This window comes from Pholis gunnellus (genome assembly GCF_910591455.1).
Source record: "Pholis gunnellus genome assembly, chromosome: 13".
Classification (NCBI taxonomy): domain Eukaryota; kingdom Metazoa; phylum Chordata; class Actinopteri; order Perciformes; family Pholidae; genus Pholis; species Pholis gunnellus.
The window spans coordinates 5,292,480-5,319,849 of NC_136540.1; the positions used below are offsets into that span (position 1 = coordinate 5,292,480).

Genomic DNA, 27,370 nt, shown 5'->3' on the forward strand with positions numbered 1-27,370 from the left:
TATGATCCCTGATACTAACTTACTTAACAAGAAATAAATTATCTTATGGCGTTAGAAGACAGGATGAAACAGGATGACATGTTTGTTTGTCAGCTGCACCGTCCATTAACGTCCACTGAGTGTCAGCAGCATTCAATGGATAGAAGACAAGCTCCCTCGAACCTTTACCAGTAAAACTGTGACGCTTTAAGACGTCCAGAAATCTCTTATTCATTAACTCTGTTGAGTTTTTACTTGGATTCTCTATTATATTTTCCAAATAAACTGCTGGTTTTGCCTGCAACATAAAGCTCCATGTTTCCCAGGTATACCCGTCTTTTTGGGTGACTACTGGCCGATAGAGCTTTACTGCCGTGTGTTAACTACAGAGATCAGCACTATTTAATGCACTTCACTAATGCTTCACGGCTTATGTTTGGTGGTTGCAAAGGGGGTCGCAAGATACATCTGAGGGGTCACAGGATAATAAGCAGAATAGGGGAACAGAAAAAAACATATTTCTGGGGCATAAACCATATGTTTACTTATGTTTCACACTCTCTGTCTCTCTTCTTCTTTTGAAGTTTTAACTCAAGTTTGAGTCAGTTTGTTATTATTTGTTGTCAGCTCCAGCGGTTAAAATTCCCACGGAGATAATGTGCAAGTGCTTCCAAGGAAATATGACTCAAATTGGCCAAATGGTGGCGCTGTAATTTAAGCCCAAAAACACTATTGAACACTATCCGATTGACTTAAATTTTGACCCACATGTCCAACTCAATGTGCTCTACAGAAAAGCCTCAAGCACTCAGTAAGTTTGATTGCAACCAAATTGTCTGTGAATCATTACTGGACCAGGCTTATCAACACGTATCAAAACATTGTTGTTCAAACATGTTTATGCTCCTAGCTTGAATTTGTCTTTTAAATCAATGACCGTTTGTCTAAAGGTCACCAAACCTGCTGGATATTTCTTTAATCTAGCAGTTGAAACATGTGCCAACGATCTCCATCCAACTGAACAAAGTTATGAAGGTATCGCACTTATTTACTCACCAGTTGTCACTCTACTGTTAAATTGATGGACCCGTTAGCATCTCTTAAGGTAATTGTGACTTTATCTGTTGTTGTGGGTCAAACCGAGTTATCGACCCAACTACACGACAAGAAATTAACATATTATATTTAACAACAGATCGTCATCACAGTGACGTCATATTTATTTAAACATTAATGTGAAAAGCAATAACTGTTTCCGCCCGGTCTCGAACTGGGGACCTTTCGCGGTCTCGAACCGGGATTCTTTAGCTAAAACTCTCGAAACCGTTTCCCATTCATTTTCAATGGTAGTCCTAAACCAGTACGGGTGTAATATATCTTTGGCCACCAGCAGCGCTGTGGAGCCGTTTTGCGAGTGACAGACTTTCTCCGGCGACAGCGCGGATTTTCTGGAGCTCTTCGCTGTGTGGACGCCACGTTAAAGTAACTCGTCATTAAAATGAGTAACAATGAATTAAAATGTCATGATAATTAGTCTGGGCTGTCTGACATTCACGTGAAAGCTATAAAGATAAAGTTCTTCGTGTTTCTTCAGTTTTGTTGTTCATACGGGTTCATTCATGTCGGACTTTGTTGTGTTTTTGTGGCCGAAAGTATCAAGTTAACGCGAACGAGCATTTAAATATATGATGTAACGTTTACTGCTGTACGGTGAATATAGAGGCTGACCAGCGGCCGGTTAACGTCAGATATACTCTGCACGTTACTTTACGGACATGTAAAGATCTTCATCACTTCATCTCTCTGTGTGGACACACGAAAACTGATCATTTGCACATGTTTGAACACAGATGTGCTCATGTGAGTTTAAAGTCCTTCACGTTTGGTTTTGGTTGTTAAAGAGTCACATGTCGTCTGTTCCACGTCCAGAAATGATCCGACTGGACCCAAGTTCAACAACCCTTAAAGTACTTTGTTAAAGTAGTACTACATGTATCTGTGCAGTACAAGTATGTGTGTTTAGTTTTACGTATGTGTTCATATTTTATTCAGATTGTTTGATTAGTTAGGAGGTTTTGTATTAAATTCATTTAACACAAAAGTAATTAAAATACTTAAATACAGGAATAAGAAAAGTTCTTATGAAATGAGAAAAATCCTTATCTTTATAAAATAATTAAAAAACCCTCATTTAGAAAACTAAGAACACTTATAAAATAAGAAAAACACAATTATTAATAAGAATAATCTTTAGTTGTGAAAATAATCAAAATCCTTAATTACATGTTGTAAAATCTTAATGAAAAAGGAAATTTCGTTAATTACAAAATAAAGTGAAATGCTCATGATTTAAGCAAAATTCTTTATTAAATTTGTTTTTATTCCTTAATTACAAAACTAAGTCAATTTATGAAGTACAACAATTTGTAAAATGTTTATGAAATCAGAAAAATCCGTAACTATGACAAAATGTAAATACCTTGATTGAAACATTAATGAAGTACATCAATATGCGACATTCTAATGAAATAAGTAAAATCCTTCATTACAAAACAAAGCAAAATGCAAATGATTTAAGTAAAACACTAATTATAAAAAACAAGCAAAATCCTTAATTACAAAATGAACTACAATGATTAAGAACAACAATGAGCAAAATAGTAAAAACCTCTGAATCTGAAATAAATGAGTTTTAGGGGCCGATCACAGCGGGACGTTGTTCATATTTGTATTATTCTGATTATCTTTTAGATAAATGTTGCTCACTACAATAAAAGAGTCATGTGAACCACAAGGAGCGCTAAAGTGAAGTCATGAAGCTCATTATATGTTTTAAAGGACAAACAGCAACAGATTGTCAACATTGAGTCTCGTTCTACAGAATGTAGAAGATAGAAGTCAATGTTTCATGTTTATTCTAATACCTCACATTAACATTGTTCCTCATAGTCTTTGGTTCCTGCTTGGACTCTGGTAAACCTGATCTCAAGTCTAGAAATCTCTAGAAATCATCTGGATGTGAGTTGAGCTCCTTGGAGGAGCTACTCTGCTCCCTGAGCTCCTTCTTCTTCTTCTTCTTCTTCAGCTGCAGGAACACCCAGGTTATAATGAACCAGCTCAGTGTTCTTCTGTCTGCACGGCATCCGCCCCCTGTTTTCCTGCAGAGACATGACAGCGCAGTCCTGTCTTCAGTTCACTGAACACAGAGCGAGAGCTTCATGTCAGTGGCTGGTCTAAACAACAGACGTGTGTCCGTACCTTACAGTAGACGTAAAGGGCAATGGTCACCAACAGCAGAGTCAGCGGCAGGACGACCGCTTTGATGATCAGAGGTGTTGGATCTGAACAAACACATGGACAGTCATCATCACACGACATCATGAGTCCAACAGCTCCCATTGACTCTGAAATCTACAATCACTGACACGTATTACTCTTCATGTTTACTTCCTGTTCACTGTTTGAACCACAGACGTTATAGAAGAAGTGGACGGAGTCGTCAAGACGTCACTCATTGGTTTCTGGACTGTGGCCGTCGCCATCTTGTTTTATTTACAACCAGTGAACAGGAAGTGACCATATCTGGACTGAGGAGTGACGTAGAGACCTGTCAATCACTGTGTAGCCCCGCCCCTAAAGCATACCCTGCTTTATGGTCTGTTTGACTCTAAATGGACCATCATTTACGAAATGAACATCATGCTGTATTGAAGAAGACTTGAAACTAGAGATTGAGACCATAAACTCATGTTTACAATGTTTACTGAGGTAGTAAATCAAGAGAGAAGTAGAGTCATTTTCTCATAGACTTCTATACAACGAGAGGAGTCGCCCCCTGGTGGACAGTAGAGAGAAGGCAGCTTTAACACATGAAGCTCTGACTTCTCTGTTCAGTAGCAGATGTCGCTGCCTGGAACAATCGTGTTCGTGGTTAAAAGAGACAAACATGATGGTAGAAACAGGAAGCAACAAGTGACTTCAGTTAAAAACTGTTTCCATGAACTCGAGGGTCTAAAGACAGACGGTGTCACTTTTCAGACAGAGTTTAAAGTCTTCAGCGGTAAATGTTCAGTTTTAGAGCCAGTCAGAACGAAGCTTTGTGTTTTTGTTACATTGTTACATTTGATCTGGTTACTTTTGGTTTCATGTTACAATGATGTCATCACCTACGTCCTGTTTTCATCACCAGAGCTCCGGGTCAGAGCTGGACCGTGCTACGCTGTGATTGGCCAGTCAGCGCTAGAGGGGCGGGACTTAGTGAAGAGTCAATTGAAAGCGTAATCGCCATCGTTAACGGCTGTCTCACCGTTTGGTCTCCAGGATAACCCTGGTTCTCTTGAGTGAGGGATCGGAGCACACCGCCCTTCTTGCTTCTGATTGGTGGAGGAACTACACTTGAAAATGGTGAGTTGGGGGCTAAGAGGTGTTATGAATGATGTGGTGGCAGTGGAGCTTTGTGATTGGTCACGTCAGAAGGTGCTTCAGTTCTCAGAGAACCAGAGTTATCCTGGTAACCAGACCTGCTCTGTGCTACAGTAGATTGTTAGCTGTTGCCTTTGATAGACTGTTTTTAGGTTTGGTTACTCTATGACATGTGTAACACAATGACAGGAGTCACAGAGTCATTCCAGAAACAACAACATGGACTCTGTGGTCAGCTGATCATCTTCAGTCAGTTTGGACCAATCATCTTCAAACCTGCATGTAAACAGTCAGCTTACCTAAGACAGTGATGGAGAGCCGACGGCTCTCAGAGGAGAAGGTATGATTAAAAACATAGAGCTGATAAACACAGCTGTAGCTTCCTTGGTGGGCGGACTCTGCAGCAGGAAACAGGAAGTGGGAAGAGTGATTGACAGCTGGCTGGGTGTAGTTGTGTGCTGAGGAGGTGAAGGTGAGCTGGAAGGAGCCTCCTGGGTACTGTGGCTGGATGGAGCAGCAGATGGTGAAGGTGGAGCGCCTGAGCACCGGAGCCCCCTGCTGCTGGGCCTCGGAGACCCCGTACATTGAGGAGGACACAGAGATGATTGGCTGAAGCAGCAGCTCTGTAAACACAGAGAGATGATGAAAGTTCATGTTTACCCTCCATTGAACAAGATGGACCCTGAATAATGACGTGATGTCATAGATGATGTCACTGATGGACTTACCTGAGCAGATGAGATCCAGGATGGAGGAAGAGGAATCTGGTATTAAACAATCTCTCAGAGCAGATCCAGACTGAACACAGTGAGAGTAGATCCCCCACACAGATCTCTTTGAGGACTCCTCTCTCCATCTGATAGAAACAGCAGAGCCACAGTCCAGATCTCTACAGGCAACAGCTGCTGTCTTCAGGATCCAGTCAGAGTCATATACTGGTCTCCAGTCTCCTTGATGTTTCATCTCCAGTGTTCCTGCACAGCGACTGTCTCCTCCCACCAACCTGACAGGTTCTGAACAGAAACAAGAGAGTCGTCAGTAAAGAACAAAGTGAGTTTCAGTAGAACAGAAATGAACCAGATCAAAGCTGCAGCTCCTCTTCTACCTGAGCAGGTGAGTCCAACAGCTTTGCCAGGTGAGCAGGTGTTTCTATCTGAGCCTGAGCTTCTACAGTCCAGGAGAGCAGACTCATGGCCTCCACACTGGAACTCTTTGGTCCACATTGGAGCCTCCACTTCTCCATAGAGCGCCCCCTGGAGGACTGAAGGAGCCCCACAGCCAAGCTCCCTACAGACCACCTCTGCATCCTGCTGGTCAAAGTCCTCTTCACACACTGAGGACCACCACTGGTTAGACTGGTTAGTCTGGTTAGACTTCACCTCCAGTCTGCCTGAGCACAGACTAGTCCCATCCACCAGCCTGACAGAGTCTGGAGAGATGATAGAAGATGAAAGAGAGAGAGAGAAAACACAGCAGACACTAAATAACAAGATGTCATGAAACAATAATTCAGAGATTAAATTGAATAATACAATAAGTCAATAATATTTACAATAATAACAATAATCAATAACCAGCTAGCTAAGTTCTTTCAAAACACAAATATCAAAAGATCATAAACTTAACATATTTAGTCAGACTGGGGGAGGATTCTTTTTTAGTTCACTAAAATTCAAACAGTGTCTGTCTTGTCTGCGATGTGAGCGTGGTCTTTCCAAAGTAGAGCACTTTGGAGCTGCATTATGAAACGGTGCACAGAAGCTCAGAGACGCATCAGTGCTACTGGGTTCATCATGTTGTGCTAACACAGAGAATGTTCCTCTACTTCCTTCATCATCATGTAGAATTCACCAGCAAGCGTTGTGGTGGAAGATGTTCAACATGAAAGAAGGGAGGGGTGTTGCCTTGAAGACTGTCAGTTGTGTTGGGACCAGGACTCTACAGAGAACAGTATTGTGGACTCACTTTGAGGAGAAGGGCTCTGAACACAGAGACCTGCTGCTGCACACTGATATAAGATGGCTGAGCAGAGGAACATTGGTGTTGACATTCAGTGAGACTTTGTGAATCTTTCATTACATGCAGAAGATGCACAGCTAGAGGACTACCAGTGGCTCCTGGATTCAGTGTGTGACAGATCTCCCTTTACTGGTCAACGAAGCTGGTTTAGAGCTGCAGGACTATGAAGAACATGTCATCAACAGGATCAGTGAAGGAAACACGTTTAAAAGACACAACTGCTGTCAAGTAGGCTTTAACGCTGTGACATTGTGCAGCTTGACTTCTATGAGGAGCAACATGAGAACATCAGAAGAGCTTTACTGAGAGCTAAATAGTGTCAGTGTTCCACCTGGACAGCTTTGCTGCTGAGGAAGAGATTCTCTCACTGCACATTCACACTGAGATCAAATCAAGGGAAACACCTGCATGAATGAAGAGTTATGGGACGTACTGATGAACACAAGTATCCACACCTCAGAAGATGCCTTGAAGTTGATGAAGAAACATGTCTCCATTTCAGCAGCACCAGGTGCTGAGCCAGTAGAGTTCAACATGCCAACAAGTCACGTTTGAAAGCAGACAATGAGAATCTAACGGTACACCGGATAAGGAAGAGACAGGTGAAGGCTCATGAAGGGACAGAGCACCTCAGAGAGTGTTTTAGAGACTCCCAGGATGTAGTGGAGGAGGGACTGGACCAGAACATGAAGTAGATTGGCACATAGATGATGTCACTGATGGGCTTACCTGAGCAGGTGAGATCCATGATGTAGGAAGAAGAATATGACATTACACAATCCTTCAGAGCAGATCCAGACTGAACACAGTCAGAGTCGATCCACCACATAGATCTCTCTGAGGACTCCTCTCTCTCTCTGATAGAAACAGCAGAGCCACAGTCCAGATCTCTACAGACAACAGCTGCTTTCTTCAGGCTCCAGTGAGAGTCAGCTGCTGGTCTCCAGTCTCCTTCATGTTTCACCTCCAGTGTTCCTGCACAGCGACTGTCTCCTCCCACCAACCTGACAGCTTCTGAACAGAAACAAGAGAGTCGTCAGTAAAGAAATGAATTTAATTAATAAAATATAAACTAACACATGAATGCTGGTTCTTTATTTCTATTTTCTTTCTCTGTTTACCTGTTGATATGTGATTTCCTTCAGCCTGGAGTCCTGGAGAAATAGACACATATTTGTTGATTTAAGTAAATATAATAGAAATGTATTTGCAATTTACACCAAAAACATATTGTGATGTTGTTACATTAATATTCAGACAGTTGAACCTGCTTTAAAAAACAAGAAATTTATTATTTTTTAAATTTAAATTATTATTAACAAGGGCTTCCCTCAGAAGGCAGAGCATCGTGAGGGGAGGGGCTAAAAACAGAGAAATGTCCAAAGTTAAGAAGACACAATAACAACATATTAGTCAGTACTCAGTGAGGAACACATTGTGTTTCCTGTGAGAGCTTCACAATAAAAGCCCCCATTGTGATTGTCTTGTTGAGGTGTTTTAATGTGAAGCAGCAGTAAATGCTGAGTCAGCATTAGCAGTAACTCAATGCTGCTCTGATCCGTCTGTAGGAGAGTGAACAGGAACCAGTGAGGCTGACATCAGACTACAAACAGCCTTACTGATCACATGCTGCATCAGTGACATCATCAGTGACATCATCTCTGACAGCAATGTCTCCAGTATGTTCCTTCCTCTGTCACAGTGACAGTCAGTGGGTTTCCACTGGACTGAACTGTAAAGTTATCCAGGACAACGACATCCTGAAGTGTAGAGAGGTGGGCTTGTTTCTGGAAGCTCCAAACCTCCATAGACACACACACACACACACACACACACACAGAACATGAAGACAATGGAGTGAGGTCGTATTGTTGCGATAAAATAAAAAAGTTTCAAAATAAATGAATAATTCTTGGTGAATAATAATAATAAAGTGATTAATTATTGACTGCATGAACTGTACCAGCCTCCATGTTAAAATAAAAACTCCTCAAAAGTTTCCTCTTAGTTTATAAAACGTGATGTTTTCTCAATGAACATATTCAAGTTAAAATCCAACATGTCAATCAAATCATAAGTTATTGATTATGTTTGTAGTAAATGAATATTCATGCAGTCAATGTGTACTCAGTAATGATCTCTGTTTGCAGTGTGTTATGCTGTTGGTGGAGGAGTCCTCCATAGATTCAGACTCATGACTAATAGACAGGAAACGATGATGGGCTTACCTGAGCAGGTGAGATCCACGATGTAGATAACGGAATCTGGTATGAAACACTCTCTCAGAGCAGATCCAGAGTGAACACATTGAGGGTAGATCCACCACACAGATCTCTCTGAGGACTCCTCTCTCTCTCTGATAGAAACAGCAGAGCCACAGTCCAGATCTCTACAGGCAACAGCTGCTGTCTTCAGGGTCCAGTAAGAGTCACCCACTGGTCTCCAGTCTCCTTCAAGTTTCATCTCCAGTGTTCCTGCACAGCGACTGTCTCCTCCCACCAACCTGACAGGCTCTGAACAGAAACAAAAGAGTCGTCAGTAAAGAACAAAGTGAGTTTCAGTAGAACAGAAATGAACCAGATCAAAGCTGCAGCTCCTCTTCTACCTGAGCAGGTGAGTCCAACAGCTTTACCAGGTGAGCAGGTGTTTCTATCTGAGGCTGAGCTTCTACAGTCCAGGAGAGCAGACTCATGGCCTCCACACTGGAACTCTTTGGTCCACATTGGAGCCTCCACTTCTCCATAGAGCGCCCCCTGGAGGACTGAAGGAGCCCCACAGCCAAGCTCCCTACAGACCACCTCTGCATCCTGCTGGTCAAAGTCCCCTTCACACACTGAGGACCACCACTGGTTAGACTGGTTAGACTGGTTAGACTTCACCTCCAGTCTGCCTGAGCACAGACTAGTCCCGTCCACCAGCCTGACAGAGTCTGCAGAGATGATAGAAGATGAAAGAGAGAGAGAGAAAACACAGTGTCAAGTCAAACACGATGTTTCTTTTATGTAAATAGAAGCAATATAAAGGACTGAAAAATATTATTAGTAAATAAAATCACATGTAAAGCAGTAAAGTAATTCATATACTGACAATCTGAGTATTCAGAAAAGAAACAGGGCGGAACCAATCTGCCTGGAACTGTAGACCAGCAGAGGCCCAATCCCAACCTCCACCCTCACGGACTCACACACTGAGGCTCTGTGAAGTCCCTGAGGGTTTAGTTCTGTCCCACTGTCAACCATCCAGTGTTTGAGTCTCTCAGACACTTTGAGTCCTTTATGAACCCGTTCTGTAAGTCAGCATTAGATGCAGACTTTGCCTCAGGGGATTACCCACAAGTCATTGCAATGTGACGTTAAACACAGTGGCGGCTGGTGGAACATGTTGTAGGGCCATCCAATCAATGTCAGCAAACATCCCAGAATGATTTAATGCAAAAACATCAAGGTATCAAACACCCATTACTACTTTGCAGTTAAATATTTAACATTTATTCTGCAGCAGCTGAAACAGGGGTGCAGCAGTGCAAGCAAACCCTCGTACAAACCTCTTGTAGTACGAGGCCAGGCCCAAAAAACTCTTCACCTGTTTTTGGTTGGTGGGAATGGGCCAGTCGGCGACTGCCTGCACCTTTTCCCGCATGGTGCCGATGCCTTCACCCCCCACACTGTGTCCCAAAAAAGATACCTCTCTCTGCATGAAGTGGCACTTATCCGGGTGCAGCTTCAGGCCTGCTGCTCTGATCTTTCCCAGCACCACCCGTAGCGATGCCAGTGCGTGCTCGAATGTGTTACCATGAACCAGGATGTCGTCCAGGTAAACCAGGCACTGCTGACGGGGGACCCCTTCCAACACCTTGTCCATCAACCTCGCGAAGGTGGCAGGGGCATTACAAAGTCCAAAACTCAGGACTTTGAACTGCCACAGTCCCCGTCCGGTGCAGAAAGCTTTTTGGGGCGGGCTTCGGGGGCAAGTGGCACCTGGTAATACCCACTGCGGAGGTCCAAGGAGGAGAACCCAGAGACCAGGTCCAGAGACTCGTCAATGCGGGGTATTGGGTAGGAATCCTTCTTGGTTACTCCATTTACAGGCCTTGAAACTCTCTTGACTGCCTTGAAACTCTCGCAGAAGCTGCCACAGCTGTTCCTGCTGCTGAGGATGTAGGCCGCCACAGTTCTTGCTCCACACCTCCATTACCGCAACCAGAGTCCCCTCCTCCTCCTCCTGGTACAACCCAGGCGGGGTTGGGGTTGCGTAGGCCATGGTGGGGTCAGATGGGGAAGAGGCACCCCGGGTGGGTTCCTCTGGGAGGCAGGCGATGGGTGGAAGGTTGCCAGATACCGTCTCTACCGCACTTGCGGATGGTGTGAGAGGTCTGGGAGGAGGCGCAGCAGGGATATGGGTGGTGGTCATAGAGATAGCAGGCCCCCCTTGGAACCTCACTGTGCCTCGTTGCAGGTCCAGCTGGCAGCCTGTGGCCTTCAAAAAGTCCAAACCCAGAATACATGAATCCTGCACTGAAGCTATCCACACCCGGTACCGTACAGTCATCCCCCCCACAGATATAGTCAACAGACATATGCCTCTCATGGGTGCCAGCTCTCCGGTCACCGTGCGCAATCGCACAGCGGTGGGGTCGAACAGAGTTATCTGGAAACCAGTAGGTCTGAAAACCAGTAGATCTGAAAACCAGAAGGTCTGAAAACCAGTAGGTCTGAAAACCAGTAGGTCTGAAAACCAGTAGGTCTGAAAACCAGTAGGTCTGAAAACCAGTAGGGGTGTAACACCGGTAAGAGAGCTGAACTTTGCACCAACAGAGACTTTGTAGCTGAGTGCAGATGGAGCGTTAGCGTAGCATCACGGGGATCTGAAGCCATATACATACGGCGATAGTTTAACCCTTTGTTGTATAATATCGTTGTTGGTTTATGATCAATTGTCCGTAAATGTTTTCTATCTGTTTATGAATCCTGTGATGGTGAAGCAGGTGAATGGTGATAGTTAAAAAGCTTTAATGGTTTGTTGATGGTATAATAACATCCTGGTTCACTTTTGGGCGCTAAAAGTGCTGAAGTGAAGAATAATATATATTACATATGTCACAACATGTTTAGATTATAGAATGTGGCTCTGGTGCTTCATACTCAAACCATCATGAATGCTTTGCTGTGGACGGTGTGGAGATACTGACGAGTCCTCGGCTGAGCTGAGCTGCTCTAAGTTGTGTCCAGCAGGTCATTGGTTCCTGTTATGGTGGAAACCAAAGAAGCTGCTGGTGTGAACCAGTGAATAAGAAAGCTGTGGAGCTGAAGGAGGAGTCCTTTCAGGCTGGTTGCTGGTCGGCCAAGAGGACTCCTGAAGCAGCAGACATGGAGGTTTCACATATAAAGATATCTTGGTGCATTCAGCACCTGATCTACTGAGGCAGCAGCTCATCAGACAAGTCTGCTGCCATTCTAGCTGCTGCATGTGTGTGTCCACCTGCAGACATTACTGTCAGAGATGATGTCACTGATGAGGTCACTGATGATGTCACTGATACTTACCTGAGCAGGTGAGATCCAGGATGGAGGAAGAGGAATCTGATGTTACACAATCCTTCAGAGCAGATCCAGACTGAACACAGTCAGAGTTGATCCTCCACATAGATCTCTCTGAGGACTCCTCTCTCTCTCTGATAGAAACAGCAGAGCCACAGTCCAGATCTCTACAGACAACAGCTGCTGTCTTCAGGCTCCAGTCATAGCCATATACTGGTCTCCAGTCTCCTTCATGTTTCATCTCCAGTGTTCCTGCACAGCGACTGTCTCCTCCCACCAACCTGACAGCTTCTGAACAGAAACAAGAGAGTCGTCAGTAAAGAAATGAATTTAATTAATAAAATATAAACTAACACATGAATGCTGGTTCTGCTTCACTGGTTCTTTATTTCTCTTTTCTTTCTCTGTTTACCTGTTGATGTGTGATTTCCTTCAGCCTGGAGTCCTGGAGAAATAGACACATATTTGTTGTTTTAAGTAAATATAATAGAAATGTATTTGCAATTTACACCAAAAACTTATTGTGATGTTGTTACATTAATATTCAGACAGTTGAACCTGCTTTAAAAACAAGAAATGTATTATTTTTTTAATTTAAATTGTTATTAACAAGGGCTTCCCTCAGAAGGCAGAGCATCGTGAGGGGAGGGGCTAAAAACAGAGAAATGTCCAAAGTTAAGAAGACACAATAACAACATATTATATTGATTATTATCAGGCAGCAAAGAAAAGGGTTTAAAATGGTTCAGCCAATCAGAGGCAGCAAGTCATGATGCTCTCTCAGTGCTCAGTGATGAACACATTGTGTTTCCTGTGAGTGCTTCACAATAAAAGCCCCCATTGTGATAGTCTTGTTGAGGTGTTTTAATGTGAAGCAGCAGTAAATGCTGAGTCAGCATTAGCAGTAACTCAATGCTGCTCTGATCCGTCTGTAGGAGAGTGAACAGGAAACAGTGAGGCTGATATCAGACTACAAACAGCCTCACTGACCAGATGCTGCATCGTTTCCTGTCTATTAGTCATGAGTCTGAATCTATGGAGGACTCGACCACCAACAGCATAACTCACTGCACACAGAGATCATTACTGAGTACACATTGACTGCATGAATATTCATTTACTACAAACATAATCAATAACTTATGATTTGATTGACATGTTGGATTTTAACTTGAATGTGTTCGTTGAGGAAACATAACATTTTATAAACTAAGAAGAAACTTTTGAGGAGTTTTTATTTTAACATGGAGGCTGGTACAGTTCATGCAGTCAATAATTAATCACTTTATTATTATTATTCACCAAGAATTATTCATTTATTTTGAAACTTTTTTATTTGATCGCAACACTGCGACCTCACTCGCATACTGCGTATGTATGTGTATGTGTGCGTGTGTTTGTAGGTGTATGTCTGTAGGTGTGTGTATGTGCGTAAGTACGTGTGTATGTACGCGTGTATGTAAGTGTGTGTGTGCGTATATGTGTGTGCGTACGTGTATGTGAGTTTGTATGTGTGTGTATGTATGTGTATGTACATTCATATTTGTGTGTGTGTATGTGCATACATGTGTGTATGTGTGTCTATACGTATGTGTGTGCGTACGTGTGTGTGCGTATGTGTGTATGTGCGTGTCTGTATGTGTGTGTGTGCGTATGTTTGCGTGTGTGTGTGTTTGCGAATGTGCGTGTGTGTGCATGTGCGTATGCATGTGTATGTCTGTATGTGTGTGTACGTGTGCATGTGTGTAAACGTGTATCTGTGCGTACTTGTGTATGTAACTGTGTGTGCGTATGTGTGTGTGCATATGTGTGTGTGCGCGTATGTGTGTATGTGCACGTATGTGTGTGTATGTGTGTATGTGTGTGTGCGTATGTGTGTATGTGCGTATGTGTGTGTGCGTACGTGTGTTCGTATGTGTGTGCGTGTTTATGTGTGTATGTGTGCGTGTTTGCGAATATGCGTGTGTGCGTATTTGAATGTATGTATGTGTGTATGTCCGTATGTGCGTGTGCATGCGTATGTGTGTGTGTATGTGTGTGTGTCTGCGTGTGTGCGTATGTATGTGGGTATGTGTGCTTGCGTATGTGTGTGTGCGTATGTGTATGTGTGCATGTGCGTATGTGTATGTGTGTTCTCTGATTTAAAGATACAACAGTAATATTGTAATAAAACACATCTTCTCTAAATCAGAGTCCTACCTGAGCTCCACAGCAACAGCAGCAGCATCAACAGGTGATCCATGACGTCCAGGTAGACCGTCTCTCTGTCCGTCTCTCTAACCGTCTCTTTGTCCCTCTGAGTGTCTGTGTGCTGTCCTCAGTGTATGTCTGCGTACAGGAAGAGGTGGAGCTTTACTGATGGCTTATCCGTCTTTAGTTTTACAGAGAAGAGTCTCTGTCACATGATCAGCTTCTTCTGTCCACCATGTTTCCAGTGTGACCAGTGGATCAGACACTTCTTGACTCTGGTGTCTTGTTCTCACTTTGGTCTAACACCAATCTGTTTAGTTATTGTCCTGTACAGCATGTGGGCTCATGGAAGTATAGAACCATAGAACTATAGATCTATAGAGCTAGATAAATAGAAATATAGGAAAGAGTTTCATTCTCTTTATAGTTTTAAATCTTCTGTTTGTTTGAGTCTTATTATAGTAGTTTCTTATTTTCTTGTAGTTATTTCACATGTTTGTGGTTTTCTTTAACTTTCATGGGTGTTTGAGTCTCTCTGTAGTTGCATTATGTCTCTCTGTAGTCATTTTGTTGTAATGAGTCCTTCATGAAGCTGCAGGATGTGTTCGGCTCTGAACCCATTGGTCCATCTGACCTTCAATCAACAGATCAATATCTCTGTGAGCCAGTGGCGGGCCGTGGATTTTATACCTGGGCCTTCAGTGCTGTTCTACACTTCTAATAACCTCATTATGACGTCACAGCTACGGGTTATTATTTGTTTCGTGTAAAAGCCGCATATTCACATAACACTGCATCATTTGACAAATGAAATAAAATGTTACATGAAGTTCAACACCTAGCATACAAAACACGAAATGCAGAGTGCAGATACATGAATACGAGCATGACGGGACGCTGCGTCATTAACGGACAATATAGTCCAAATCAATGTAACACAATGACAAACTCACAAGAGCAGTCGCATATATTTGTATGACAACAAAGCAACAAATCAATCCAGCAGACCTGCAGCGGATCCACGCATTCCACCACCAAGAGCACGAGCCAACAATAATAGAACAAACATAATACAATGAACGTGGGATTTTAACAAGTACAAATGACAAAGTTTCAATTTAAATAAGGAAGGAAGCGTATTTAATTAACAACAACAAAACTATCATTTAAATAATGTTTTCATATTCAGAGTACGTGGATGAACTGATGAGGCTCGTACTTAAGGAGGCGTTTGAGGACCCGACTCCATTTGTTGAGGAGTTGAAGACGAGGACCTGTGGTCCCATGAGAGACCCTCAGAGGAGGAAGTGTTGCCGCCACGTGTCCCGCTTCAGACCAGGAGCAGCCTGAAGGCCACGTTGTGACCAGATGTTTGTGAAATACAACAGGACGGGATGACGACCCTCATGTCCTCAAGAGAAGCAGCTGACAAAGCTCCGGATCGCCTGTATGGAGAGGAACACACATCATCACCATTGTAGATAAAATATGTTCTATGTACAGTATGACAGCATTTACTCATGTTCATGTTTTATGGTATTTATTATTTATTATTGGAAATGAAGTCATTTGGAGGAAAAATCAATCATTGTCATTTCTTCATTAGTTCTTCTGATCTTGAGTTGTAAAGAAACATTCGTGTTCAGATGTGTTTTACACAGATTTCATTATATGTAATAACTTCCTCTTCTCCTGCTCTACAGTCACATGTGTACATGTTGTGATGTTCTGCAGGGTTGATGGACTCGAGGATGTGAACATGGAGGAGGAACTGGAACCTGGTTCATTCATCTCTCAATGAGGAACATCAGACTCTGATTTACATGAAATATTGTTTGTTCATGAAGTAAATAATGAGTCAGGAGGCAACGTCACTGTAGAGGACACATATTAATCCAGGAAGCAACAATTCTACTTCAAATAAGATGCTGAGATCATATTGTTGATGATAAACATAATGATTTTAAAATGCAGCTCCATTTTAGAAGAAAGGTTACAGTGAAGAAGACATTTGATATACTAGTGTTGTTACTGTTTACAACACAAAGCTGTACTCTCTAAATCTGTGTACTCTACATAACATCACCAAAGTCACTAATAACACACTTTAGGTTGAACAGGGAACATGTGTTGGTAGACAACTTTGGTATATTTCTCTACTGAGGCAGCGTGAGTGTAACTCTGAGCTGCTGTTACTCAGATGAAGAGGAGGACATGTGTTCTTCACCACAGCTTCTGAACTGTGGTTGTGTAAAACTGATTCTATCTGATTTCACAAGAAGCTGCTGACTGATTGCAGATTAAAGGAGTGTTTCCATGACGGGCTGAGCTGTTCCTATCAGATGAATGCTGTCAGTGTCTTCTTCTTATTTCTGATAGATGTGTTAACATCAGCAGGTACAGCTACTGACTACTACTACTAGAACTACTGCAGTCTGTGTGGAACTGTGACTGTGACAGTGTAGAAGTACTCTGTTACAGTTAAAGTACTAATACGACAGTGTGGAAGTACTCTGTTACAGTTAAAGTACTAATACGACAGTGTAGAAATACTCTGTTACAGTTAAAGTATTATTATTTTATTGTATTATAATGATTGAAGCATTAAAGAGGACCTATGATCTGTTCTGCTTCCTCTCTGTCCTTTAGTGTGTATTATATATATATTTATGTATATATTTGTACATTAAAAGGTTGTAAAGGTTCAAAGCCTGAAGTCCACGACCAAAGAGAGTTACTCTCCCCTCAGAAACTCTTCTCCTGAGCGCCTCAATTCTTGTCTTTACTATTTAAGTAGTTACTCAAGTCCATTATTTAACCCTAAACCTAAACTAAATCAGAACTCATGGTTCTTAGTCTTTCACTCCCTACCTGGGAAACAATACAGCCAGTTCTATTAGTTATAGTGTACCGGGCCCCAGGTCAGAGTTCTCATCAAGTCTTTAAAAGAGATGAAGTCATTATTGTAGGTGACTTTAATATTCATGTGGATGTTGATACTGATGCCTTAGTGTTTATCTCATTAGTAGATTTGATTGGCTTCTGTCAGAGTGTACAGAAACCCACTCACTGTTTTAAACCTCCACCTGGTTCTGGCTTATAACACTAAAATAGAACATTTAATAGTCTTTCCGCATAACCCTCTTTTAATCGGACCTTTATCGAATAACTTTTACATTTCTACTACCAGAATGTACAACATTAGGCAAACGTTTCTACACTAGATGTCTATCTGATGGTACTAGATTCGATCTGTATTTAATTCAATATCATGTCTCAATATTACAAAGTAGCTGTAATTAAACCTCAAATTTGTGATTTTGGGCTAAATAAAATAAATGTAATTGAATGAACCGGTTGGTGAAGTATGCGGTCATGAACGTCTCACGGTTTCAGCAGCAGAGCTGAACTCTTAAACGTTCTCCATTCATTCTCTGTGGTAGTTCTCATCACTATGGGTGTCATATATTTTTGTCCACAAACAGGATTTTGGCGGCGCTGTTTTCTCACTAAGAGAGACCTCGTTTTTACATCTTTGTTTTACTCTCTTCAAAAACATGAAAATACAACTAAAATAAAATAAATATTACTCCCCGTCGAATCAATGGGCAGATACGGAGTAGGTAAAGAATATTAAGTAGGTGTGAAATGTGTTTTGAGTTAAAAATAAAAAAAAAGTATAGTTTGTAAAACGCTCCACGGTGATGAAAAGATAAAGGTCCAGTTGTGAAATAAATACATCTTGTTTACCTTTAAAAGAAAAACAGGGAGCGGTTTTACAAATCTGTACATTGAGATATATTGAGTATATAAAGACTTTGAGTTTTATTTGCACAATTAAAAAAAAAATACAAATACATTAATACAAAGATAAATAATCACTGGTCTTATTTGAATCCTCCACTTAAATGATGTTAAAACGTGATAACCAGCACATTTCAGACAGACAGTTAATGTAGGCCTATTTATAGAATTAATTATTACAATATGCAATACTGCTGTACTGTACTGAACATGGTTTTGCTACTACTCACAATATATTACACTTATATAGCATAATATTTGTAATGTATCAACCTTTTTTATTTTAACCATATAATGTTATACTGTTACATCACCACTGTGTTACTTTACTTCTAGGAGACTGCTCTGTTAGTCTAGGTAAAGCTGAACACTCCTCTCTCGAGTGCAGCAGCGATTATAACCGCTCAACTATCTAGATTCTGATTAACTGGAGAAAAAACTTTATTATACTTCAATAAAATGAATGAGAAACATAAAGTACAACGTGGTTACTCTTTTTAGGATGTGTACACAGAGAACGGGTGGATTAGGTGACTCTAATCACACTCACTGTCTCTCACGTCATGGAAACACATGGTGCGTTCAGGGACCCCGGGGAAATTCGTCATACAGCCGTTAAAACAGAGCGAAACATGCAAGAGTCCTCTTCAGGATCACACAGTAAACTCTTCTCTTATCAACATGGGAAACACTACATTCTCATTGAAAAAATGATGATTTAATTCAGTAAATAACTGATTAAAGAATAAAAACAAGGGTTTAAAACATCGACCTGAGGCCCGATGACATCCACCTGTCACTCAAACAGGCCACGCCCTCAATTATGACAAATTTTTGCATTCAGGTGACCAACATGATGAAGATGAGCAGGGTCTTCTTCATGAACTCAGAGAGGACATTGATGATCCACAGTCCAACAACTAAGATGCATCACGCTACATACATGACATGGTGAGAAGTACAACAATTACCTCCTAACGTCCTTTCCTAACCACTTTTCCTTGACCTCTATGGGATACGTCATGGGTTACACAACCTGTAGGAAAAACACAATTCTACGAACAAAAATGAACTTATTTAGATATTTAGATATTACAACGGAGCTCGTTACAGATCAACCTCCCTCAGAGACAAGTGTGCAGGGGCCCAGCAGGGGGCGCTCATGTAACACACAACGAGTCTCAGTGGGAAACTAATGATAAAACAGTGTTAGTGACATTCACATAAATATAGGAGAATATAATATGAAAATGGTATTGATTAGTAATAACTTAAATTCACAGTAATATGGCGAGTGGAATCATGAACTCTGTTACACCTGCCACTCTGATTTATTTTTACCCCTATTCTCAACATTTTGATCTATTTATGTAATAAATATGAACATGAATAACTGTTGGAGAAGGAAAGCTACCTGCAGGACAGGAATAAAGAATAAGATATTGAAAAACTGATGATATTCATTTATTGAACCCTCCTGTTATGTTCGTTTCTTAGGTACAGCCATGATGTTCGCTGGTCAATATGACCCGGTGCATGTTTAATCATCCAAAAGTTGTCACAAACCAAAAGATCCTAATAAATATAGTTTGTACCTCATCACCAACACCATTACTAACAATTCAATCAGTATTTAGTGGAATGGAGTTATTCACCCCTCCATAGATCATAGTTCAATGAGGATAACTCACTCGTTTTAATGAAGAGTGTAATGTTGGTAGGACTCCCAAGCAACCCTTTCCTATGTTTCTCCCCTCTCCTGCTAAGTGTAGGCGGAGTTTTCCCACGAGAAAAAAAAAGGTTCCCGCCAAAATAGTATCTTTCTCGCTACCGCACCTCTGTGTGTGTGTGTGAAATGGGGTGAAACATGTTTGGAGGAGTAAGAAATACTTTGTCTCACATTTTCAAAGAAAGAAATGGTCTAAACTAGACCCTTCTGACCCCTTACAGCCTCCACTTTCACTGCCGGGTCAAATTGACCCGAACATCATCTCTGTAATATAAACCTGCAGGGTGGGGTTGCAAATACATGATATTTTTTATTTAATTTTTTTCACGTTGATTACACTAATTAAGGCAAGCAGAAGAAGTTTCATACAGACAAAGTACTTTAAAATATTTTTTCTAGATTTTCAAACTTTGAAACGCGTCAATTTCACCCGCAACACAACAGGAGGGTTAAATTAAATACAGTGTTTCCCCTACCATTGTATTAGGTCGAGGATTCATTAGGTCCTTGAAGGTCGAGTTAAATTTGTTTAATTTAATTTTCTATATAGCGCCAGATCACAACAGAAGTCATTTAAGGTTCCTTTCCTATATAACAGGTCTACACCTTGTTATTTTATTAAACAAACTAAACAGTCTTATGTTATTTATCGTATCTACACGACAGCATGTCATTTCTGTCTCTACATGGACGCGAGTTTACAATTCTCCTCTGCTCTCTGTATCGCGTATGAAGGCAAATCACTGTCAAAATCCCAGCGCGCAAATGAGATCCATAAACTTTATTCTGCCCACTCTCGAGTCTTTTTTCTGCTGGCTCGCGAGTAGTTTTTCTTTTAGACAGTAAGTGGGCGCATTTTGTCAAAATGCGTGGGTGGTGTCTGGGCAAAGCCTCGCGAAAAAGCGTTGATAAAAAGGTTTGGAAGTGTTCGAAGATACGCCCCCAGGTAACCAGTTGTTTCAGTTCACCTTAAACCAAAACGTTTCCTGGGTATTAACAAGGTATGACTTAATGAATAAGTAAATGAATACCTTTGAAGTAAACAAGTGGAGGTGGCGGAGTGCGTAGCGTGACCGCCATCAGAATTTTTATTATTTTGCTGGACAGGTTTCGAAACCAGGTTGTTGCGATCTTCCCATACATATATTTTCTTCAATGTATTTCTTCATACGTGGCTGTGATGTAGTGCTCACTTATACAATCGTAATCCCCGCAATTGATATAAGATGTGGTATATAGATCTCCAGCAATATGTTTGTGAATGTGTGACGAATCAGGCGACAGAGGCAGAAAACAGCTGCTGCTTATAAGCGAACACAACACACGCACGGAAGGGAAACCAGTAGGTTCAAAAACCAGTAGGCACGTAACACCGGTAATAGCGCAGCGGCTAACGTTAGTTAGCTTGTCAGTTACCAACGTCACGTAAATTAACGGAACATTTTAACACACATGTGATGTTATACGATCTCTTATTTTGCTTCAACATTAGTATCGGTGACATTCGAGTGAGTTGAAACCCAATACTTACATTTAAAAGTGAATACTGCCGCTTCTCCAGCTCTCGCATCGGTCGCCGCCATGTTTGTTCAAATAAAATCTTCACCGACACGCAATGCATCTCGGGATGTGCTGGGCCGCGAAGGATACGTCAGATGTATCCTTCAAATCTGGGGTCTGAAGGCTGCATTCGTCGGCTGCATTCGAAGGAGTCTTCAACAAAAATGCGAATTGGGACAGCCTAGTCGCCGCGCTGTGACGTAACCGGTCTACGAATGCAGCCTCCGAAGGATGCAGCCCCTGAATTGGGACATAGCTACTGTCCACTATACTAACGAGGAGGGGCCTAAAGCATCATGTGACTGATCTAACGAATCAATGGGCTGACACGGAGTAGCTAATGAAATATAATTAGGTGTTTTAAATTTTAAAAAAGTATAGTTAGTAAAAAGCTGCTTCACTGTGATGGAAAAAAAGTCCAGTTTTGAAATAAATAAATCCTGTTTACCTTTAAAAGAAAAAACAGGGAGCCTCTAAAAATGTTACCTGGTTAATGGCTAAATAGGTAAATATTGTACTTTACTACATCTCAGAGGTAAATATTGTACTTTTTACTAAGACATTGTTTGCATCATATATGAGCGACTGGCAGCCCAAAACAGCATTGACGGATTGTTTGTGGCCCTCCGACAAATATATAGCTTGAATACATCAATTTTAAAAAGGTGTTTAACCTCTAAATTGTTCTGCAAACAACTAACAATCCAGTCGCCCAGCAACTCACTCGTCGCCTAGATGACGTCAGGTCAGGTCAGCTCAGCGCGGAATTTAAAAATAACGTCATGCACTTCCTGTTTACGTTAGCCGGCTAGCATTTAGCTCAGGCTAAACTAATTCTGCATGGTAACGTCGGACATGTAAATAAAGTATTGTAACCATTTCTTTCGTTTTGCGCACTTTTTGCTTTGTTCGAGGCAAATAGTTACGCAATCAAACAGCACCCGCGTTGTTTGTACCGTTAAGCCAGAAGTAACGGTAACTTCGTTAGCCAAGTAGCTAACGGCTATCCGAGACCGACAGATATTGACTGTAACTGCAGTAAGAGACGTCTACTCTACATTCACTCAGGTACCACTAATTAACCCGCGTATGTTTAAACGCGTGTAGGACATAAGCTAGTTTACGTTAGCCAACAAGCTCACATGAGACAGCAGCTACCCTCGTTCTCTTGACAGCTAACTTGATGACTTGATTTAGCGCTACCTGTCCACAATGGAGGACATCTCTTCTTGTTCTTCGACGGTCGCTGGTCTTCCTGGAGCGTCTTTCCTACAGCGGACGTTGGAGCGGTTATCCTCCACACAGTGTCTGAAAGTAAACACCGAGGACGAGGCGGCTCCTGTCGCTGTCATCGCACTTCAGCGGTACTTATCCGAGCGAACCGACGGGCAGCTCGACAGCTACAGCTACGACGTGACGGTCACCGACGGAGTCTGGCGAGCCAAATGCTTCGTCCACCCGAGTTTAAATCACCTGGTGCACTCTAACACCCTGCGGACTGGGGCCGACATCGACATCACGCAGTGCTCTTTCGTTTACAACGAGAGGAGGCTGGGACACGGCTACATGTGCATCGAAAAGCTCCGGTGTGGTGCGCAGAGGTCCGCGCTCCTGGCCCGCGTGAAGGACGTCGGTTCACTGCCCATGTTGGTCAAGCACGGCATGGAGAGGAGCGTGCTGCTGCAAAGCGACGTTCCTCTCCAGGTGAGCCGCAAACATTACCTGTCTCTGTGGAACAACGAAGACCCAGAGGGGGACACCTGGACCTCCCGGTCTCCCCCATCCGTCACGGTGCTGGACGGTGAGACACTCCGATGACCCGTCTGTCCCACACTGATCTGTTCACATGGCTCACGTTCACATTTGATGCTTTGTCAGAACCAATGTGTCCTATTGTGGCAATATTTTGTATGCACAAGACAATTTTGTGAATTGAACAAGTTGGATATGATGCATGGCTGCAACTTTGATTGTCATCAATTTGTTAATCTATTTGTATTTATTTATCTCCTGGCAACACAACAAATTAGTGGAAATGCTCGTCACAGTTCCTGAGAACACAAAGTGATGTCCTCAAACTGTTTGTTTTTTCTGACCAACAGTCAAAACACCAAACTAATGATTCAAAACAAAGAAAGGCAGCAAATCCTCAAATGTGCATGCTGAAACTGAGAATGTTTCCTAGACTAGATGTAGTCTTACGCCATAAAAACTATTTGTTGTTTAGAATATTTGCGCTAAAGCTAGCACATTAGTCACTCTATTGCTTCTCCTTACAAAATGTATTTAAGATTTATTTTTGCATGACGTTTGGCCATTAACTTACACAGAAAATCCTGACGATGTGTTGTCCCCAATATCTTCTTTTTCAACAGTGTCCACGATTACTCTGCTGTGTAGTCTGGATGCCTGCTTTAGAAAGACACGGAAGCTTCTCCCTCTCCTCGTGAAGATACTACACAAATCTAGATTACGCTATTATGGGAAGTTTGGCCTCAAGATTGATTATTCCTACCAGGCGAGTTTGAACTTCCTAAGAATTTGGAGCTGCGGTAATGAGATGTGATCAGATCAGAGTGTGGTCTTACTTGTTTTGTCACCTCGTTCTCTGTCACATTCCAGACCTACTTTGAAGTGGCTGACCAGAGTGGGATAATGTCCCTCGTGCTCTGGAACGAACTCTGCCCAGAGTTCTACCAGAGGCTGAGCGTCGGCACCGTGTTGTACATCCAAAACTACTCCCTGAAGCAGAGCTATTTAAAGCGATCACGCCCGCAAATGGAGCACTACCGAATGACGATGTTTGACACTGTAGGTATGTACAGATTGGTTTTTGGGGTTTTGAATTAAAAGGGCTGAACCATAGGCATAAATGTAATATCTCCATATGTATTTTTCTTAGAAATCGGCCTGAACCCTCGCAACCCTACTTCAGTCATCACCGTGGTCTCACCAAAAATGGTGCTGCCTCAGTGGCGGTTGCCCGATGTTTCCTACCAATTCACCACCAGGTAAAGAACAGGCATCGATCTATAGTTCAACATTTCATCATTATCTAACATGATGCACGCTGTGCCATTATTTACTGCTGTGGTTTATGCACAAAAGACAAACCGATTACAGTTTTGTTTAAAAGAAAAGTGCTTCATGGTATGAATGTATCTTGCAGGTCAGAGTTAGAAAACCTTTCCAACAATTCTGCGTGTGATGTCATCGGTTTGGTGACGTTTGTTGGCCGTGTTGAAAGAGTCAAGTGTAAAGGGAACAACGGTAAACAAATTTTCACTATCTATAAACTGGTAATTAGTAAAGTAAAGCTGCTGATTTCTCTTTTTTATGTTTTAATGTTCACCTTTTAGGTCCAGAAAAATACTGGACTTACCGCTGGATCCACGCGGTGGATGGAACGTCGGAGCGTCCTTTTATCCTGGAGGTTTTTTCCTCTTCCCGGCCGGAAGTCTTCAGTCGTATATGCCCGAGTAAGTCAACGGTGTCGGCTCCTATCCGACAGCTCTGCTGCCGCACTCCACATTCTCTGCATTTCCATGAACCCTTCTCGATGCATCGTCTTCTTTGCCGCAGTGACCTACCTGGTGTGCACTCAGATGAGGGTTTGTCCGGTGGAAGGCTCGTTGCCCTACCTCACCAGCAGCAACGAGACCGAGACGTTCATCACAGGTGAGCACAGCTGCAGCAATAAAGTACCTGACAACTCGCGCACGTGTGTGTGTGGTGAGTGACGGCGGCGGTCACTTATGTCATCCGTCTCCACGACAGGGTACCACAAAGGTCAGCCGTATGTGAGCGACCCCAGAGTGAAAAGCTTCATCCAGTGGACCAAAACTCTGAAGGACAACGTCGTCCTCCAGAAGACTGCTGTCGGCGGCCATTACTGCTACCCTCGGCCCCCTCGGACATTCACCCAGTCAATGGCGGACGTCTCAAGTGAGGAAAATTAACATAGAATGGTTTTATTAAAAGAAAATGTTTTTACAACATGGCCTCTATCTCAGAATACACAAATTAGCCCCAGAATATATATATATTTGTATAATTTCAGGGCATGAAATGATGAATTCCTCTTCAGTGCTGAACCATACTGTGATTCACTGTGTTCTCTTGTGGGAGGCAGGAATAAAATAGAATCTGGGTCAGCGTTTTCCTGCACTTCTTGCCAGCCCACTGTACAGTCCAGATAAATCATTTGCACCTGCGCTCTGCATCTTACTTACAGGGAGTTAATTCTTTCTGCATCTTTATTTGAAGTTGTAAAAGCTATTCTTTCAAGCTGTCCATAAGACGACTATTAATTCATTTATAGACTACTTACTTATAGACATTGGTTTGTTCTGTACTGTGGAGTCTAGTGCACCCTACTCACCTCTCTGCTCCGTCTGCAGCTCAAGCTCCTCTGGTTGCTGCGGCTGACTTGAAGAAGGAGTTGGAGACTCTGCAATATAGGGAACATAAGAAAGTTGCCCTTCAAGGACAGATCACGGCAGTGCGGTACATGAAAAACACAAAGACCACAGAGTCTCGGGGAACACAAGAGAAAGAGGTAACGGACGTTATTTCAGAGCATTCTCTCCGAGAGTAGTGACCTGAAAAATAACGCCACTGATTTCATGCAGGTGCGAGATGTTTCGACTGATGCTCACAACCATCCCGCAACAGCTGAGCAGACTTTGGCGGCCAGTTCAACATCTGCCTCTCCTGAGAAAATCTCAACAAGGAAAAGAAGAATTCAAACGAGGTACGATTTGACTCCTGACCAACAGATATGTAAATCAATAATTTTACTTTTTGTGGCTAGGAAGGAGCAAACGCATCAAGGAGAGTTTCTAATCCCTAAATGAAAAGTAAAATATCAACTTTTTATCTTTTTTTCCCCCCAGAAAAGCCACGCAGTCCTCTTTGAATCGTGCCAGCTCGTCGGCGAAAAGGTACCGAAGATCCAGCTGGTAGTAGTCGTCAGTAATCCAGTTTAAGGGTTCTGAGCTCATCTGTTTCTGCTCCTACAGGAGACATAAAGACACAGAAGAAGAAGAAGAAGAGGAAGAAGAGAGTGACTCTGGATCTGAGGAAGCTCAGGATGTAGAATGCCGCCAACAGCTGCAAAATCAAAATCCAGGTGTGTTACAGGAGCCAGAGCTCCACCGCGGTGTACCTAACATGTAACTGATACCGCGTTAACACCTTCTGTGTCCATCAGACGCCGATGTGCTATCTTGGGAGAGCAGCAGTTGGCCGAAGCAACGACAAGAAGTGTCCGAACATCTGGTCCGAGGTGGTCTGTACCAGGACAGCGTGTCTCGGAGGTTCACGTTCGACGAAAAGAACGTCCTCCTGCAGCAAAGTAACCTTCAACCGGCGCGGTGGACGGCGGAGCAGAACGCAGACGTCATTGCTCCTGTGGTGTGTCCGGGGTACTACCAAGTAACAATATTAGGTAAATACTCTGATCTGATCTTTGCTGTTTTAAACATCAAAATCCGTTTGCCAATCTCCCTTTCTTTGAACTTTCCTGACAGGCATAAACAAGCAGATAGCCGTGGATGCTGCATATTTGCCGGTTGTGAGCTCAGACGAGCCCCGGGCTGTCGGTCTTCCTCAGGATCCCCACGGCAACACCATGATGTCCTGCCTCTCGTCGGGCTTCCTCTGTCCGCTCGGCGACGCCGACACCAACAGCGAATCAGCGCTTCCCGAGCCAGGTAGCAAACACACACCGGTAGAGGGAGAGGACCGAAACCCTGTTCGGTTCAGCCTTGACCTGAAGGTCTTTTTTTTTATCACTTAATACACAGCAGCACATTTTCAGAAATCACCGTGACAGCCGAGGTGTTTGTCTTGCAGGGGAGGTCTTGGCGACTGCCGTCGAGCTGGAGGACACGCACGTGGTGTGCGTCCTGGACCTTTGCAGTCTGGGTGGAGACGAGGTGGAAGTCCTGATCGACAAGGTGTACAGAGTGCCAGAGGTTTCTCTCAATTAAGATCAGCCGCACACATTAATCATGTCATTGAAATGTCAATTTGATCCAAAACCTTTGTGTAAATACACCGATTACCCGTTTACATAAGTACTGTAAATGTCACATCATTCAATAAATGATGCTTTTGAAGAAAAGGA

At 42.6% G+C, this 27,370-nt stretch overlaps 2 protein-coding genes across 3 annotated transcripts; one reads left to right on the forward strand and one right to left on the reverse strand.

The window, feature by feature from the left end:
* Positions 1-2,438: 2,438 nt before the first annotated feature.
* LOC306704961 (scavenger receptor cysteine-rich type 1 protein M130-like) lies at positions 2,439-22,584 on the reverse strand. Of its 2 annotated transcripts, none has more exons than XM_079171585.1 (14): positions 22,444-22,584; positions 15,367-15,592; positions 14,157-14,285; positions 12,370-12,402; positions 11,964-12,248; positions 9,026-9,349; positions 8,649-8,933; positions 7,542-7,574; positions 7,150-7,434; positions 5,507-5,830; positions 5,130-5,414; positions 4,701-5,024; positions 3,238-3,320; positions 2,439-3,137 (listed from the first exon to the last, which is right to left on the reverse strand). In XM_079171585.1, exons 3-14 carry the CDS (start codon positions 14,197-14,199, stop codon positions 3,021-3,023), a joined length of 2,421 nt encoding a protein of 806 aa, XP_079027711.1. In that variant the 5' UTR covers positions 14,200-14,285; positions 15,367-15,592; positions 22,444-22,584; the 3' UTR covers positions 2,439-3,020. The 2 variants fall into 2 exon arrangements, with proteins under 2 accessions (XP_079027711.1, XP_079027710.1); XM_079171584.1 differs by lacking the exon at positions 22,444-22,584 and adding an exon at positions 21,212-21,491.
* On the forward strand, positions 22,097-27,327 carry radx (RPA1 related single stranded DNA binding protein). The gene is made up of 15 exons (XM_079171583.1): positions 22,097-23,041; positions 23,616-23,758; positions 23,863-24,055; positions 24,143-24,251; positions 24,410-24,510; positions 24,600-24,719; positions 24,823-24,918; positions 25,018-25,185; positions 25,641-25,798; positions 25,872-25,993; positions 26,136-26,183; positions 26,262-26,371; positions 26,453-26,689; positions 26,772-26,954; positions 27,097-27,327. The coding sequence occupies exons 1-15, from the start codon at positions 22,453-22,455 to the stop codon at positions 27,231-27,233; spliced, it is 2,514 nt and encodes an 837-aa protein (XP_079027709.1). The 5' UTR covers positions 22,097-22,452; the 3' UTR covers positions 27,234-27,327.
* Positions 27,328-27,370: the final 43 nt, after the last annotated feature.